This window comes from Coffea arabica, chromosome 2c (assembly GCF_036785885.1).
Source record: "Coffea arabica cultivar ET-39 chromosome 2c, Coffea Arabica ET-39 HiFi, whole genome shotgun sequence".
Lineage (NCBI taxonomy): Eukaryota > Viridiplantae > Streptophyta > Magnoliopsida > Gentianales > Rubiaceae > Coffea > Coffea arabica.
The window spans coordinates 15565907-15579122 of record NC_092312.1 but is presented as its reverse complement, the minus strand read 5'-3'; the positions used below and the strand labels follow the sequence as shown (position 1 = coordinate 15579122).

The 13216-nt window shown below is 36.6% G+C and overlaps 2 protein-coding genes across 2 annotated transcripts; both read left to right on the top strand.

Annotated features, from left to right (window-relative positions):
• Nucleotides 1-488: 488 nt before the first annotated feature.
• Nucleotides 489-4105, top strand: LOC140035068 (COBRA-like protein 1). The gene is made up of 6 exons (XM_072074550.1): nucleotides 489-823; nucleotides 917-996; nucleotides 1424-1877; nucleotides 2313-2472; nucleotides 2606-2862; nucleotides 3017-4105. Exons 1-6 carry the CDS (start codon nucleotides 745-747, stop codon nucleotides 3316-3318), a joined length of 1332 nt encoding a protein of 443 aa, XP_071930651.1. The 5' UTR covers nucleotides 489-744; the 3' UTR covers nucleotides 3319-4105.
• A 3296-nt stretch (nucleotides 4106-7401) lies between these two features.
• Nucleotides 7402-12879, top strand: LOC113731181 (5'-methylthioadenosine nucleosidase). The gene is made up of 8 exons (XM_027256285.2): nucleotides 7402-7671; nucleotides 7821-7884; nucleotides 8467-8558; nucleotides 9527-9633; nucleotides 10065-10139; nucleotides 11029-11103; nucleotides 11771-11863; nucleotides 12395-12879. Exons 1-8 carry the CDS (start codon nucleotides 7569-7571, stop codon nucleotides 12590-12592), a joined length of 807 nt encoding a protein of 268 aa, XP_027112086.1. The 5' UTR covers nucleotides 7402-7568; the 3' UTR covers nucleotides 12593-12879.
• The last annotated feature ends 337 nt before the right edge of the window (nucleotides 12880-13216 follow it).

The window sequence follows — 13216 nt, the reverse complement described above, 5'->3', positions numbered from 1 at the left end:
ATTTTTTATTCCGAGAAATATTCTTAGGGGGATTCCTTTTCATTATAGGATATTTTCAGAAGCTGTGAAACAAAAAACCAAGAATAATGATACTCTTTTAAGTATAAAAAAAAAAAAAAAGTCTTGTCATACATACCTACCGTGTACAGCTTAAAATTTTAAACGATATTTAAAGAAGAGACAATTTCAACCGTTGACTAATTCGTCTTACCTAGTACAAGCAACAGCACCAAAAGTACAGTGTGCTATCACTAGAATTATGCAAACAAGTTAATTTTCGCGGCATTGTTACAATAATATAATGGGTGCCGGATCAATAATGGTGGATAAGACGAAATGGGTTCTCCAAACTTTTACGTCTTCTGCTGCTTTGTGGCAAGTGTCGTCACGAAGGGAATCTGACATGGTTAATTTATGGGATTCATTTAACCTGACATGGTTAATTTGCCTGTTTGCAACGGGTCAGGTGATGTTTACAGGGGCTACTTTTCATTTCAAACGATGGATCTTTGTGCCGAGTGCTTATTAGGTACCCATTAGAAACATTCTTAAACAGCCACATGTTAGAAAGCCTTTAATGAAGTATTCTAGAGTTGCATAGAGCATGAGATCAAGTGATGGACTTATCTAGAAAGCATTTATAGAAAATCCGGTACCTCGGTAATATAGCTCATATAGGTGTTTTCTGTCTCGTTTGACCACAACCATGTCCATTTATTCCAAATCCTCCGTTCTCCAAGAGATATGGAGTTGCTACTTTATCGATTGTGTTGTTCAAACCTGTTTTATGTATTACTAGTGATCATAATCTGCAGATTATCAGGCACTTCTCTTTTTCTTGAATCAGTTCTTTATTTGAGAGTTAAATTTAGTTCTTTCTGTTATTGATGATCCATCTGTGCTAAGTTGATTGCAGATTGTTACGACCCTCTGGATCCAAATGGAAACATTACAGTCTCCTTTGACATATTGCAGTATACATCTGATGGCTATGTGGTTGGTATCATGATCATAAGCCTTCTGTTTCTGGCTCCTTCAAATTTTATTTCGTTCATTTTAATTGAGTTGCTACCTCCACCGCGTATGCTCCTTAGTCATTCAGGTGTCCCATTGCAAGCATTGACCTTAACATGATTTGCGCCTAGTAATTTCTGCTAGCAGTATGCCAGCATAGTTCTGTTAAAGAAGTGCCACTTTAAGGGAAAGAATGATAATCAAAATGCTACAAGGCAAGAAATGAAAAGGAAGCCTCTCTGTGCTGCTTTGGAAGCCACATTAGCCTCCGATTCAGTACATCTATGCATCTTTCAAATGATCAATTTGAATCTACAGCAGAACTAATAACTTTGAGTTTGCCATTCTTGAATTTAGTTGCGTATAATCCGATTAATTACTTTCTTCTTCCACATGACTATGTTTCTAGGCAAGAATAACCATCCAAAATTTCTATTTGTACCGGCATGTGGACAAGCCTGGGTGGAGAATTGGGTGGACTTGGTCTCAAAATGAAGTTATTTGGTCAATGTCTGGTGCTTTTGCTACACATCAAGGGAACTGTTCGTCTTTCAAGTTTCAGACACCGCATTCCTGCATGAAATATCCTGATATACTCGATTGGATGCCAGATGCACTGCCACAGAACAGGTCAGATGCTTGTTGCAAAGGTGGCATACTTGATGCCTGGGCTATCAATCCTTCAAAGTCATTCTCATCCTTTGAGATGACAGTTGGCAATTTAGGAGGAAATCCCACTGGTTACAGGCCTCTTAACCTTACCCTACTTGCTCCAGGACCAGGTTACACATGCAGTCCAATCATCGATACTGATCCTACAGTTTCTTCAGTCGTCGGTGGTAGAAGAGAGGAGCAAGTTTACAGTGAGTACTTAATGTCACTTCCAAAATTTTAACAGTCAATAGCATCACAAGAAAAAATCCTCAAAAGTGGATGGTTCACCTGTTTTTATCACTTCTTTCAACATCTATGTAAGTATGTAACTGCAGAGGACTGTTTAAATGCAACTGACAAATGAGAATTCGCATTTAAGCCATTACTTGTATCAGGTTGATAAATATAATACAATGTTGGATTAGCACTAAGCAAGTCGAACTGTGCTAAAACATGCATGTCACAGTTATGCTGACTTGCTATATTGAGTGATATAGAGCATAAAGGATTTCAGAGAACGATGTACCTGAGTTAAGACTTTCTTCATTCATCGGTTTCTTATCGGTTAAACACACAACAGTAGGCCCTCAATGTTTTGCCACTTCGTTTAGGTGCATTCTTAAACTAAAATTTGATATTGGCAGGGACATGGAAATCAACATGCACATTCTCGAGTTATTTGGCTAACAAGACGCCAGTCTGTTGTGTTTCACTGTCAACATTTTACAATGCTGCCATTACTGCATGTCCGAACTGCAGCTGCGGATGCAGGGAATCTGATCAGAGTAGAACACTGTGCACAAGGTATGCTGCCAATAGAAGTACTGAAAAGGCTGCAACTAAATGAGTTCATTGCTTTCTCCTATCATTGGTTCATTGTCAGAATTAACTTGGAAGTTCTTTACTTTTGTTCTTGTATTTGCTTTATGCACAATAGTCAAGGCATGTCTCCCTCAGATTTGGTGAGCGATACCGATATACTCCAATGCACTGACCATATGTGTCCTCTTCGGGTTCACTGGCATATTAAGAACAACTTCCTGGATCACTGGAGGGTCAAACTGACAATCTCCAATTACAATCTGGGGAGAAATTACTCAAACTGGAATGTGTTGGTTCAGCATCCAGGTTTTAGCCAAAACAGCACCAGTTACAGCTTCAATAGCATAGTTCTTCCTACTATTGGTGTTCCAGGTACTTGCAAGTACTGCAAGAACATCTATCATATCTTGGAAAGGGACCGAGTTATTACTTCCTATAAAATCATTGAAGAAATTCCTCCTCCTTTTGGGTTTTATCCTAGCGGGCATGAGTCTGTTTCTAGTTCTCATTTATGGAAGTTTTGCAGATGAGGTTGCTCTCTTCTGGGGTATTGAATACTACAATGACGAACTGCTACAAGCAGATAAAGTGCAAGTGGGTTCAGTTACTACAGAGATTCTTTTGCGCAAGGATATGGATTCATTTACTCTTCGAAATGGATGGGCTTTTCCTAGAAGAATCTATTTCAATGGTGAGAACTGTGAGATGCCTCTTCCTGACACTTTCCCAATGCTGCCAAATGGGGGCTCCAGGATAGATCCTCCTCATTGGAGTCTGCTCCCAATTGTGGTATATTTAACTTACAAAATATCTGGTTTTCGGTTTTGATCAGTTTTACTGAAACCTTCTTTGCTAATCATGTTCATTGTGAGTTACGCTTGAGTCAAGTTGGCCTGATCTTGTAATTTGTGCACTGACTACCTTTAATTTCTGAAAGTCAGTGCTCAAATTCTTTGGTTTGCTACTGTTGAATAACCCATTTCTGGTACAGCATATTGTACATTCTTGCATGTAAATGGTATGCATACGTGCAATTCCTTTGTAAAGGCCGCCTATTAGTCTATCCAAATTAGTCAAGCTCCTGCCCCCCCCCCCTCCCTCCTATTACTCCTACCCTGTAAAGAAAAGGAGAGAAAACGCAGCAGAAGCAGAAGCAGAAGCAGAAGAGGAGAAATCAAAAGCAGAAGAAATTTGTGATGCTGCCATCACTTGAGCTTATGACGATTGACGAGCTCAAAATAACCCTTAGCACATGCCAAAGCAACGAAGGATGTTGTCCTATACAGAAACCCGAGGAACCTTTAAGATGTTGGATTACTTTAACGTGCCAAAGGAACAAAAATCTGTATCGTTTTGAGAGCCACGGGAAACTCCAGAATGGTTCCCAGTTCATTTATTTCGTTGCCATTCGACTTCTTAAGCACAAAAGCGAAGATTATAAGTGGCCAAGATTTGGATGAACGTCATGTTTGAGGAGCCAAATTCAAAAGATTTGCATTTAAATGACTCACTTTCACACAGTGTTGTGAAAATCAGTAATTAATATTGAAGTGGGGTAACTTAAAAATTTTATGTACTTCACAAGGATTTAATCTAAAGGACATATGGTAATATATTCCTTTGGTCTAAAGTAGATATTTTTTTCTTTTAAGTTTTAACTACTCGTGGCTAGAGCCGTAAGTAAACGAGTCGAGTCGAGTCGAACTTTGACCTAATCGAATCGATTTTTGATTTAATTTCATCGAACTCTCATGTTCGAACTCGACGAGCTGACAATTTCAAGTTCGAACTCGAGCTCGACTTGATTCGAGTCGAGCTCGAGTTCGAAAAAAAATAAAAAATAATTATTTTATTTTTAAAAAATAAATAAATAATATTTTTTTCTTATTAAATAATAAAATATTAAGGATATATATGTAATTTTACTATTAAAATTAAAAAATATATATACTTAAAATAAAAAATAAAAAATATATATACTTAAAATAAAAAAAATAAAAAATATATGTATATACTCGAGCTCGCAAGCCGCGAGCTTAATATTTTGAACTCGAGTTCGAGCTCGATTTCGACTCAAACTAGCTCGAACTCGACTCGAGCAGCTCGCGAGCGGCTCGATTCGTTTGCAACCCTACTCGTGGCCCAATTAGACATTAGAGTAGGAATAGTGTTTAGATGTTGCCAATTCATCCAAAAAAAAAATATCGTGATAGGTTAATAAAACTCACAAATTGCACTTCTTTTTATTTTGTTTGATCAAAACGAGTTTGTTTGGATAGGAGGTTATTTGAAATAATTATTATAGTACTTTTTGTGATGTAATAATGTATGTAAAATAAAAAAGTGGTTGGAAATTGTATTTATGATATAAGTAGAAAAAATTTTTGAAATTTTTTTCGCAAATCTTCCAATCCAAAAAATTACTTTATTATTTTTTTTTTAAAATTTGGGGGCTGCTTGTTTCACAGATTGGAACCGGAAATGGAAATGGAATCATCGACTCTAGTTTTGGAATTATACTTTTCATTCCAATGGACCTGTTTGGAATTGAGTTTTTTTGCCGAGTTTTTTAGCTACTAGTTTTTTAACAACTTTAGCTACAGGGATTCAAAAAAATTTATCAAATTTTTTAACCTACACACTTCAAAATATCTAATACACAACAACTTCCTCTTTTCTTCTTCTTTCTCCTTTACTCCTATCTATCACATCTTCATCGCCGGCCACCCTTCCGCCACCTGCCACCACCACCACCTCCGCTGTTGTTTCTGGCGTTGACCACCTATTCCGGCGCCGGCCTACCCCTTTTTTTTTTCCTTCTCCCTTCCCCCTCCCCCTCCCCTTCCTGGCCACCCTCCCGCTTCCTTAGCTGCGATCTGATCGAACGACCGGATTGGGCAAAAGGGGAGGAGAATGGAAGAGGGAAATAGAAAAGAGGGGAAGAGAAAAAGCAAAAAAAAAAAATAATTATAGGTGCCATGGTTGCTAGTTCTCTGCTTCGGGAGGCAGAGGGAGATGGTAAAAGGGAGTAGAGAGGGAGAGGGTAGCAGAGAGGGAGAAGAGGGAAAGAGAAAAAGAAAAAAAAATTTAGGGAGAGGGGCTGCTGGTTTGTCTGGTATCGCGAGGGAAGAGGGAGGGGAAAGGAAGGAAGAAGAAGAGAGGAAAGAAAAGAAAAAGGAAAGAAAGAAAAAGAAAGAGAAAAAGAAAGAAAAGAAAAAAAATGGTAGGGTCATGGCTACTGGGAATTGGGAAGGCAGAGGAAGCGGGGGAGGGAGAAGGAAGAACAAGAAGAGAGACAAAAAAAGAAAAAGGAAAGAGAGAAAAAGAAAAAGAAAGAAAACAAGAAAAGGAAAAAAAATTTCACCTTATAAAAAAGTTTTTCACCTTACAAAAATTTTTACAAAATTTTTTTAAAAACTTTTATAGTGCACTACAGTAAAGTTTTAGATAAACTCCCAAAAAACTCAGGTTCTAAATAGGCCATTGGTTCACATATTGAAATTAACATCATTCCAATTCCTGATGCTTGGTTTGATGAGTGTTTCGAAATTAAATGCAATTAAATTCCAAAATTACTGCTGATATAACAATTCTTATAAAATAAAAGAATTACACATATGACAAATTAACATCTCCATAATTGTAACTATAATAGTTATTAATTTTTTGATAAAACATAAGAAAATCATAAACCATAAAAAAAATTAATACCAGAAAATAAATATAGTAGCTGCATTAACAAGGTGTAAATTTCCAAAAAAGAGAGAGTTTTTAAACTAGCTTCCCAAAGGGTAGCGATTTTTTAGTGTCTTCACAAAGGGTAAAAAACGCATCCAAGGAATGCGTTCTTCCAAATAAAAACGCTTTTAATTTTCATAAATTTGTTTAAATATGATAAATTGGTTAAATAGCGTATAACATATCAGTTTTTTATGGGAAACTAACAGGTTTTGTAGTATGTTTTATACCACATCTTTATGGAAAACATATCAACGCTTTATAGGAAAAATTGATTAAATAGCGCTCAAAGAAAAACTAGTATATTTTTTATTTAATATAAATTAAATATGTGAAAGTAAAAAAAAAAAAAGAAATTGTCCATAACATATCAACTCTTTATGGGAAATTGACAAATTTTGTATTTAATGCACTATTTAACCAATTTTTCATATTTAAACAAATTTAATATTACAAGAACTCGAAATCAGAACTTCTCCTTTCTCGGTGGAGACAAGGTTTCTGTTCCCTTCATGGGCATTTCAAGACATTATCTGTACGGATTATTTGATGAGTTTAAAGTCATCGAGCTTCCCCTATGAAAGCGGCAACATCAGAGACAAGAAGAGATTTTCAATGCAGTTGATCCTTGTTCAGACTCTTCAACTCCAGAATTCGCCGTCCAGGGGAAGTCGAAACGCACTGCTCTTTGTCGCTGTCCAATCGGTCCTTGTTTCTTACCGAATTCCTATCCTTAATTTGAAATCTACTACTCTTTATCGCTGAAAATATTTGCACATTCCTATCCTATTTAGATCTACTTTAGATTTTTTTTTTCAAAAAATTTTAGATAAGAAATGAAGACTATATGATGAAAAAGAAGAGATATGAAATCTAACTAAAAAGAAGAACAGAAGGTGCGGCGTGTGATAGAGAGAAAGAGAGGATAGATCCGTCATAAATGTTGTCTGAGAGAATAAGTTGAGAATTTTGTCCAAAACCTTCCAATTTGCTCGGGAATGGGATAAGTCTAATTTTTTAGAAATGATTCCTAAAATTTACATTTCAATAGACTTAACTCAAGCAATAAATAAGGGGTTCATTCCTTTCGTGTGATTCTCAAACCCTCTGGCGAGCGTCTTTCCCTTTATAATTATTTTAAATAATAAATGGTAGGAAAGATTTGCATTCATGAAAGCGTGGTCAAATGACTCCAATGCCCGTCCCCTTCGGTCTGCCTCTCCTATGCATCCTGAAAATCTCTTCAACCCCGTGGCTTTCTCCGAGTGCTTCTATGTATGATTGCAGACAATAAACTATTAACTAAATAAAGAATAGTCAAGAAAACGAGAAAATCAGCCATGGCTCCTACTCCTCATGATGATGGATCACAAGGAGTCAAAGAGGAGTCCATGGCTTCCCAAACAGCGACCCGCCCTATCTCCAGTCTCCTGCTCATCATCGGTATGTGACTTTTTGCTTTTACAGTTTTCCTCAAAAAAAATCTAAAAATTTTTTTTTATAAAAAAAAGAGGAGAGAATTAAAGTGCAACTGAACTAATAGTTGATCCACCCTTTTTTTTAATTGGTTGAATTTGCGGGGGAATGGGCAGCTATGCAGACAGAGGCGCTGCCGTTGGTGAATAAGTTCCAGCTCACCGAGGACGCTGATTCCGGGTACTTCATCTTTCCCATCTTACTTTTTGGAAGTATGTTATTGTGAATATTTACTCTACTTATTTTGTCCTTTTGTTGTCAAAAAAATTTTTTTTTGCCGAGTTTGATGCATGCTTTATAGAGGAGCAACAAGATGTTACTTTTGCTGTCTCATCATAAAAATCTTATCTTGGATGAATAACTCATGTCCAAAAGTATGGATTATCTGATGCACCGGGTATAACAACTAACCGATTGGTAGTGTGAATTATCTCAGGGTTTTGCCCATTTCTTTAAGCCATTGTTAGGAAAAAGATTCAATATTTTAAGAATTCAAACTTTGAAATCTCCAGAGTCAGAGCTTAAGTGTTTCAGGAAACAGCCTTAATTTGAGCTTTATGGGTGTTGTGTGCGAATGCTTATCATTGGAATGCATTAGAAATCATCTTCTTGCTGTTATATCATCCATTCAAGCTCTGTTCATCTTTGATGCTATGATGCTTAATTTGTTGGAGCCGGGATGACCAAGTTTGTATTTTTCCTCAGTGGTAACCACAGTTCTTAATTTCCCTCAAAATTAACTTCTCTGTGTGGATTATGCAGGTTCCCAAAAGGGGTCCCTTGGTTGCGTTACCAAGGCAACTATAAAGATCTGAAGATTAATATTGTCTGTCCTGGAAAAGATACAGCTTTGGGTGGGTTATAATTTCTCCCTGTGTAGTGCCAGTAGTTGTTTGTGTCTACGGAGTTGATTTTATACCCGGTCATTTGACGTAGCTTATTCTAATTTTTGGAAGCAACTATTTGTCTGTTTTCTGTTTCTCTTTGTCTATTTTTGGAATCAGAAAGCAATATATTTGTGGAATGAAGTTCTATATTACTAGAAGTAGGACAATAAAATGAGAAGGGTTGAGGGAGGTGGTCAATATAAGTTGTCCTTGCTGGAATGCTTCCAAGTCTTATTGTTTGAGTTGTAAAACGACCATGTTCTAGAAGTATATCCTCCTTGATTAAATTTCACCTGAGATATGCTTTGCTTTGATTTCGTTCTTGAAGATATGTCAGATTCATACTTCTAGTTAGGTAAATGAGGTGCTGTTCTCTGCCATCTCGAGTTGTGCTAATTAGTGAGTAGTGTCCGAGCCAGAACTTCTTTTGGAGACAATACATTAACAATGTCATATAAAATCAATAAATTGTTTGTGTTTTACACATTTGCTAGAGAGGTCATTCATTTGTGTTGTCCTAGTCCCAGTTATGCTAAATATGATGGCCTTTCAAGAGTAGATACACGCTTCTCCTTTCCTAGACTATGCATACAAGAACACGTTAGATACACACAAAGCAATGAATCAACTCAATTATGACATATGTGATGTATTGGACAGTTCTACAATTTTAGGTTGAGCTAGTAGTGAGGAATATTAGAGTTTAGTTAACTTGAGATGCAGTTATCGAAACAGCAGACCAGCTCGTTTGTGTTTATGATGCAGTGCATGGGTAGTGTCAATGTTCAAATGAATGAAACAATTGAAATCTAAATCACCAAAAATTCACCCTGTAGTATTTGTTGTAGGATGAATTTGCTGCTCTAAGTGAGCAGTGCATCTGGTCATTGATACATCAACTATTAATTACCGTCTATCAACTGTATCTTCGATAGGGGTCGACAGTGTGGGCACAATTTCTGCATCTCTGGTCACATATGGTTCTATTCTAGCTCTGCAACCTGACCTCATCATAAATGCGGGCACTGCAGGTGGGTTTAAGGTATGTTTCTTGTTCTAGTAACATGTTCTCGTTATCTTATCATGTTCGGTTCTGAGATCACATTGTAGGTGGTTTCATTCTTCTGGTAGAATGCAATACTCATGGGTGTTTTGCGTTACCGCATTATAGCTATATGCTTTGTTAGGTGGTCAATTAGGTTTATCTTCCTGTTCAGTCAAATACATTACATTTATATTTGTCTCTTCTTTTCTCCAGTGCTTTGTGTTTCTTCTATTTTCTCTTTCATTTTGTGTTGTTTTGGTAATATATATTTGCCTCTAAATTCAAGTAAGATTCTTTTCTGAGGAACTCGCATTTTCCTTACACCATGGCATTTATTCTGAGTTCTTCTATTAAAGGGCATCTTTTGGAGATTATTCTAGATCTTTTTTTTAATACTTAATATCCTATTAATCTCTCTATCTTTTTAGGCTAAAGGTGCTTCCATAGGTGATGTGTTTGTTGCATCAGACGTTGCTTTCCATGATCGAAGAATACCTATTCCTGTAAGTTCCATGGGGTTTACATTTTTTATACCAATCTTATGAAGGTGGGAGTACTATAAACTGGATTTAGAAAACATCATCTAATCCTCTTCGTATCTCCCCTTTTTTATACAATCTGCTTGTATATCATGTATCAGCTTGTTAGCTTATGGACAATGTGACAGTGTAGTATATTGTGCATCTTGCAGTGAAATCAGTCAAGCTCTAAGATAGTTATTTATGGTTAAAGACTGCAGGCCAACTTTGTTTGACAATGTTAATGAAGGAATAGACATCCTTTGACCGGACAAAAGAAATTCTGAAATTGCCAGGTTTCGGGGCCTTTGACAATGTTAATGAAGGAATAGCCATCCTTTGATTGGATAGTTAAAAAAGGAGGGGTTTCTGGGCCTGAAATTGCTGAAGAAGTGAAAGATTGCCCAATCCAGTTTGTTTTGTGTACCACATGAACCAGATGACTTCATGTACCACATGCCTTAGATATTGTTTTGTGTTTTATTTTATGAAACGTGGGAAAGTTGAGAATGGAAATGAGATGCCTATTCCTTTCAATGAGAAGCCCATGAAGCAAATACACCACAGAGGTTTTTCACGAGAACGGAGGTTCATAGACATGCATTGGCTCATTGACTAGATTTCATGATATTCCAGGCACAGTTGCATGTCATGCCTTTCAATATGCTTAACTTCTTGATGGTTTGTAGACATGCAGTCTGGAATGCATCACTTGTATGATCTGGACATGGCTGTCGGGAAGGCAAATTTTTGCTTGACATTCTCATTTCTATGGCATTGAGAGACATTCTTTAACCGCTGGATTCTTATTACATGTAAAAAGCTAGAAGCTGGACTGACTTAAGTCTTCACCTGATTGCCTTCTGGTTTGCAGGTATTTGATCTTTATGGAGTTGGTTTGAGACAGGCATTTCAGACTCCTAATCTTTTGAAGGAGCTCAATTTGAAAGTAATTTCTTTTTTGCAATCTACCCACTGTATTATTTGATGCCTCTATTTTGTTTGCTTTTGCTCTCTTTTATATTAACGTGTTTATTTCTTTTCATAAAGAGTTATTGGGTAAAGAATATTGAACATCTATTGAAGATATACTCGCAAAAAAATTTTGGGCGACAAAATTGCTTCTTCTTTTTTTCTTTCTTTTTTTTTTGGTGGACCCAAATTCGGTTCCCCTGCCCTTCCTCTTTGCCCATCTGAGTGATAAATAAGTACAGGAGTGGCTCAGGTAGCTCTGGTATGTCTTTGTCTTCAGCGAGTTCTTTTTCCAGTTATAAAAGCTCTGGCTGAAATTGATTATATCCCTAATTTTCATAAAATGAATGAAAACGTTATTTGGTACCTGAAATAAGATAATTACATAAATCATTCAAAATACCAACTTAAAATGTATTATGGATATAATGCTGAAGGACAACTTTTCCCCTCTTAGTTGCAACTGACTTGATTGTGGCTTGTTAATTGGTCCATAACTATAGCATAACTTTCTACTTAGATTTCCTTAATAAGCATGTTATATGGAAGACAGAGATAGTAGATTCTCCAATTGTTGCAATACTTGTATTATGCAATCTTCTCCCCCCCATACACAATATAGAAAGGTGCTGGTAATCTTTCAGGTTGGCAAATTGTCGACTGGTGATTCACTGGACATGTCCCCTCAGGATGAAGCATCTATCAGTGCAAATGATGCAACAATCAAAGACATGGAGGTAGTCATTACAAAATCATACTTTGGTACATTCAACCAGATCTAACCAACTAGGTCTTTGTTTTTGGGCCCTCCCTTGTGCAGAGTTTAGTAAGCTAATATAGTTTCTCATGATTGTCAGCTCATTAAGATTTTGTTGAATATTTTTTCTTTTCAAAAGGTATCCATTCATACATATGTGTTCTATGTTTTTATTCATTTTTTCGTGTTTTGAGTATCTTGGTAGTTCTAATCGATCGACTACTGTGTTTATTAGTTTTAGGTGTAATTACTATTGCTTGCGACATTTCAAAATTTACTCTTTAATTTTAATCTGAACTTTGATGGAAATGTGCTTTGAAGATCCAATATCTACAAGACGTAATGTGATTGAACTAAAGGATCTGAGCTTGGATCTTTGTGAACCATCTTAAGCTGCGATGTCTTCTGCAGAGTTGATGACTCCTGAAAATTACTCGTAGACTTGGTTCTGCAAAATGATGCTCTTATTCAGGTTTATTTTTATCACAGTGTACACTTTTATGCCTTTCAGGGTGCAGCTATTGCCTATGTGGCAGATCTTCTGAAAGTACCTGCAATATTTATCAAAGCAGTGACAGATATTACTGATGGCGACAAACCAACAGCTGAAGAGTTCTTGCAAAATCTGGCGGCAGTTACTGCAGCACTTGATCTAGCAGTCACGCAAATTGTTGATTACATTAATGGGAAGCGCCTTTCAGAACTTTGAAGTTTGAACGATCCCGAATTTTCCTGTTCATGGCGCATTAAACGAAATCCAGGAGATCATTCTCAATGTCTTGTTATAAATCCGTGTGATTTGCAAGTGGAACAATGAAATGTTGTCTTTCTCTGTTCCCTTGAAAATGTCTTGGAACCGTTAGTACGTCAATCATGATATAGTTTATTTGCTTCTGTTACTATAGCCTGTCAATTGCGAATTAATAATCTTTGATACTTTGCTGGATTATTGAAATTGGAGCTTGCTTTGCCAACTCCCATGTTCTCCTGGTTAAAGCATGCGCAGTTTTTCCTTTTCCCGTTTTTCTTCTTCTTGTATATAATAAGGGATACAGAAGCCGCTACACGTTCATCAGATAAGCTAGTTTGGTTAATAATAAGCTTAACATCTCATTACTTGCTTGACATTTTTTACAATCAATGGATGTTACAAAACTATAACCATTGTCACTAAAAGGTTGTTTCAAATGCCATGGAGATAGAGCTCCTTTCTCTGAAATATGTTCAACCAGAACCATACCGGTGCATTTTGGGATGAATCATGAAACACTTGCTCCTGATCTAATCCCTTACAGTCTGCAATTTAAAAATATGGGACCTTACCTGTCAACCT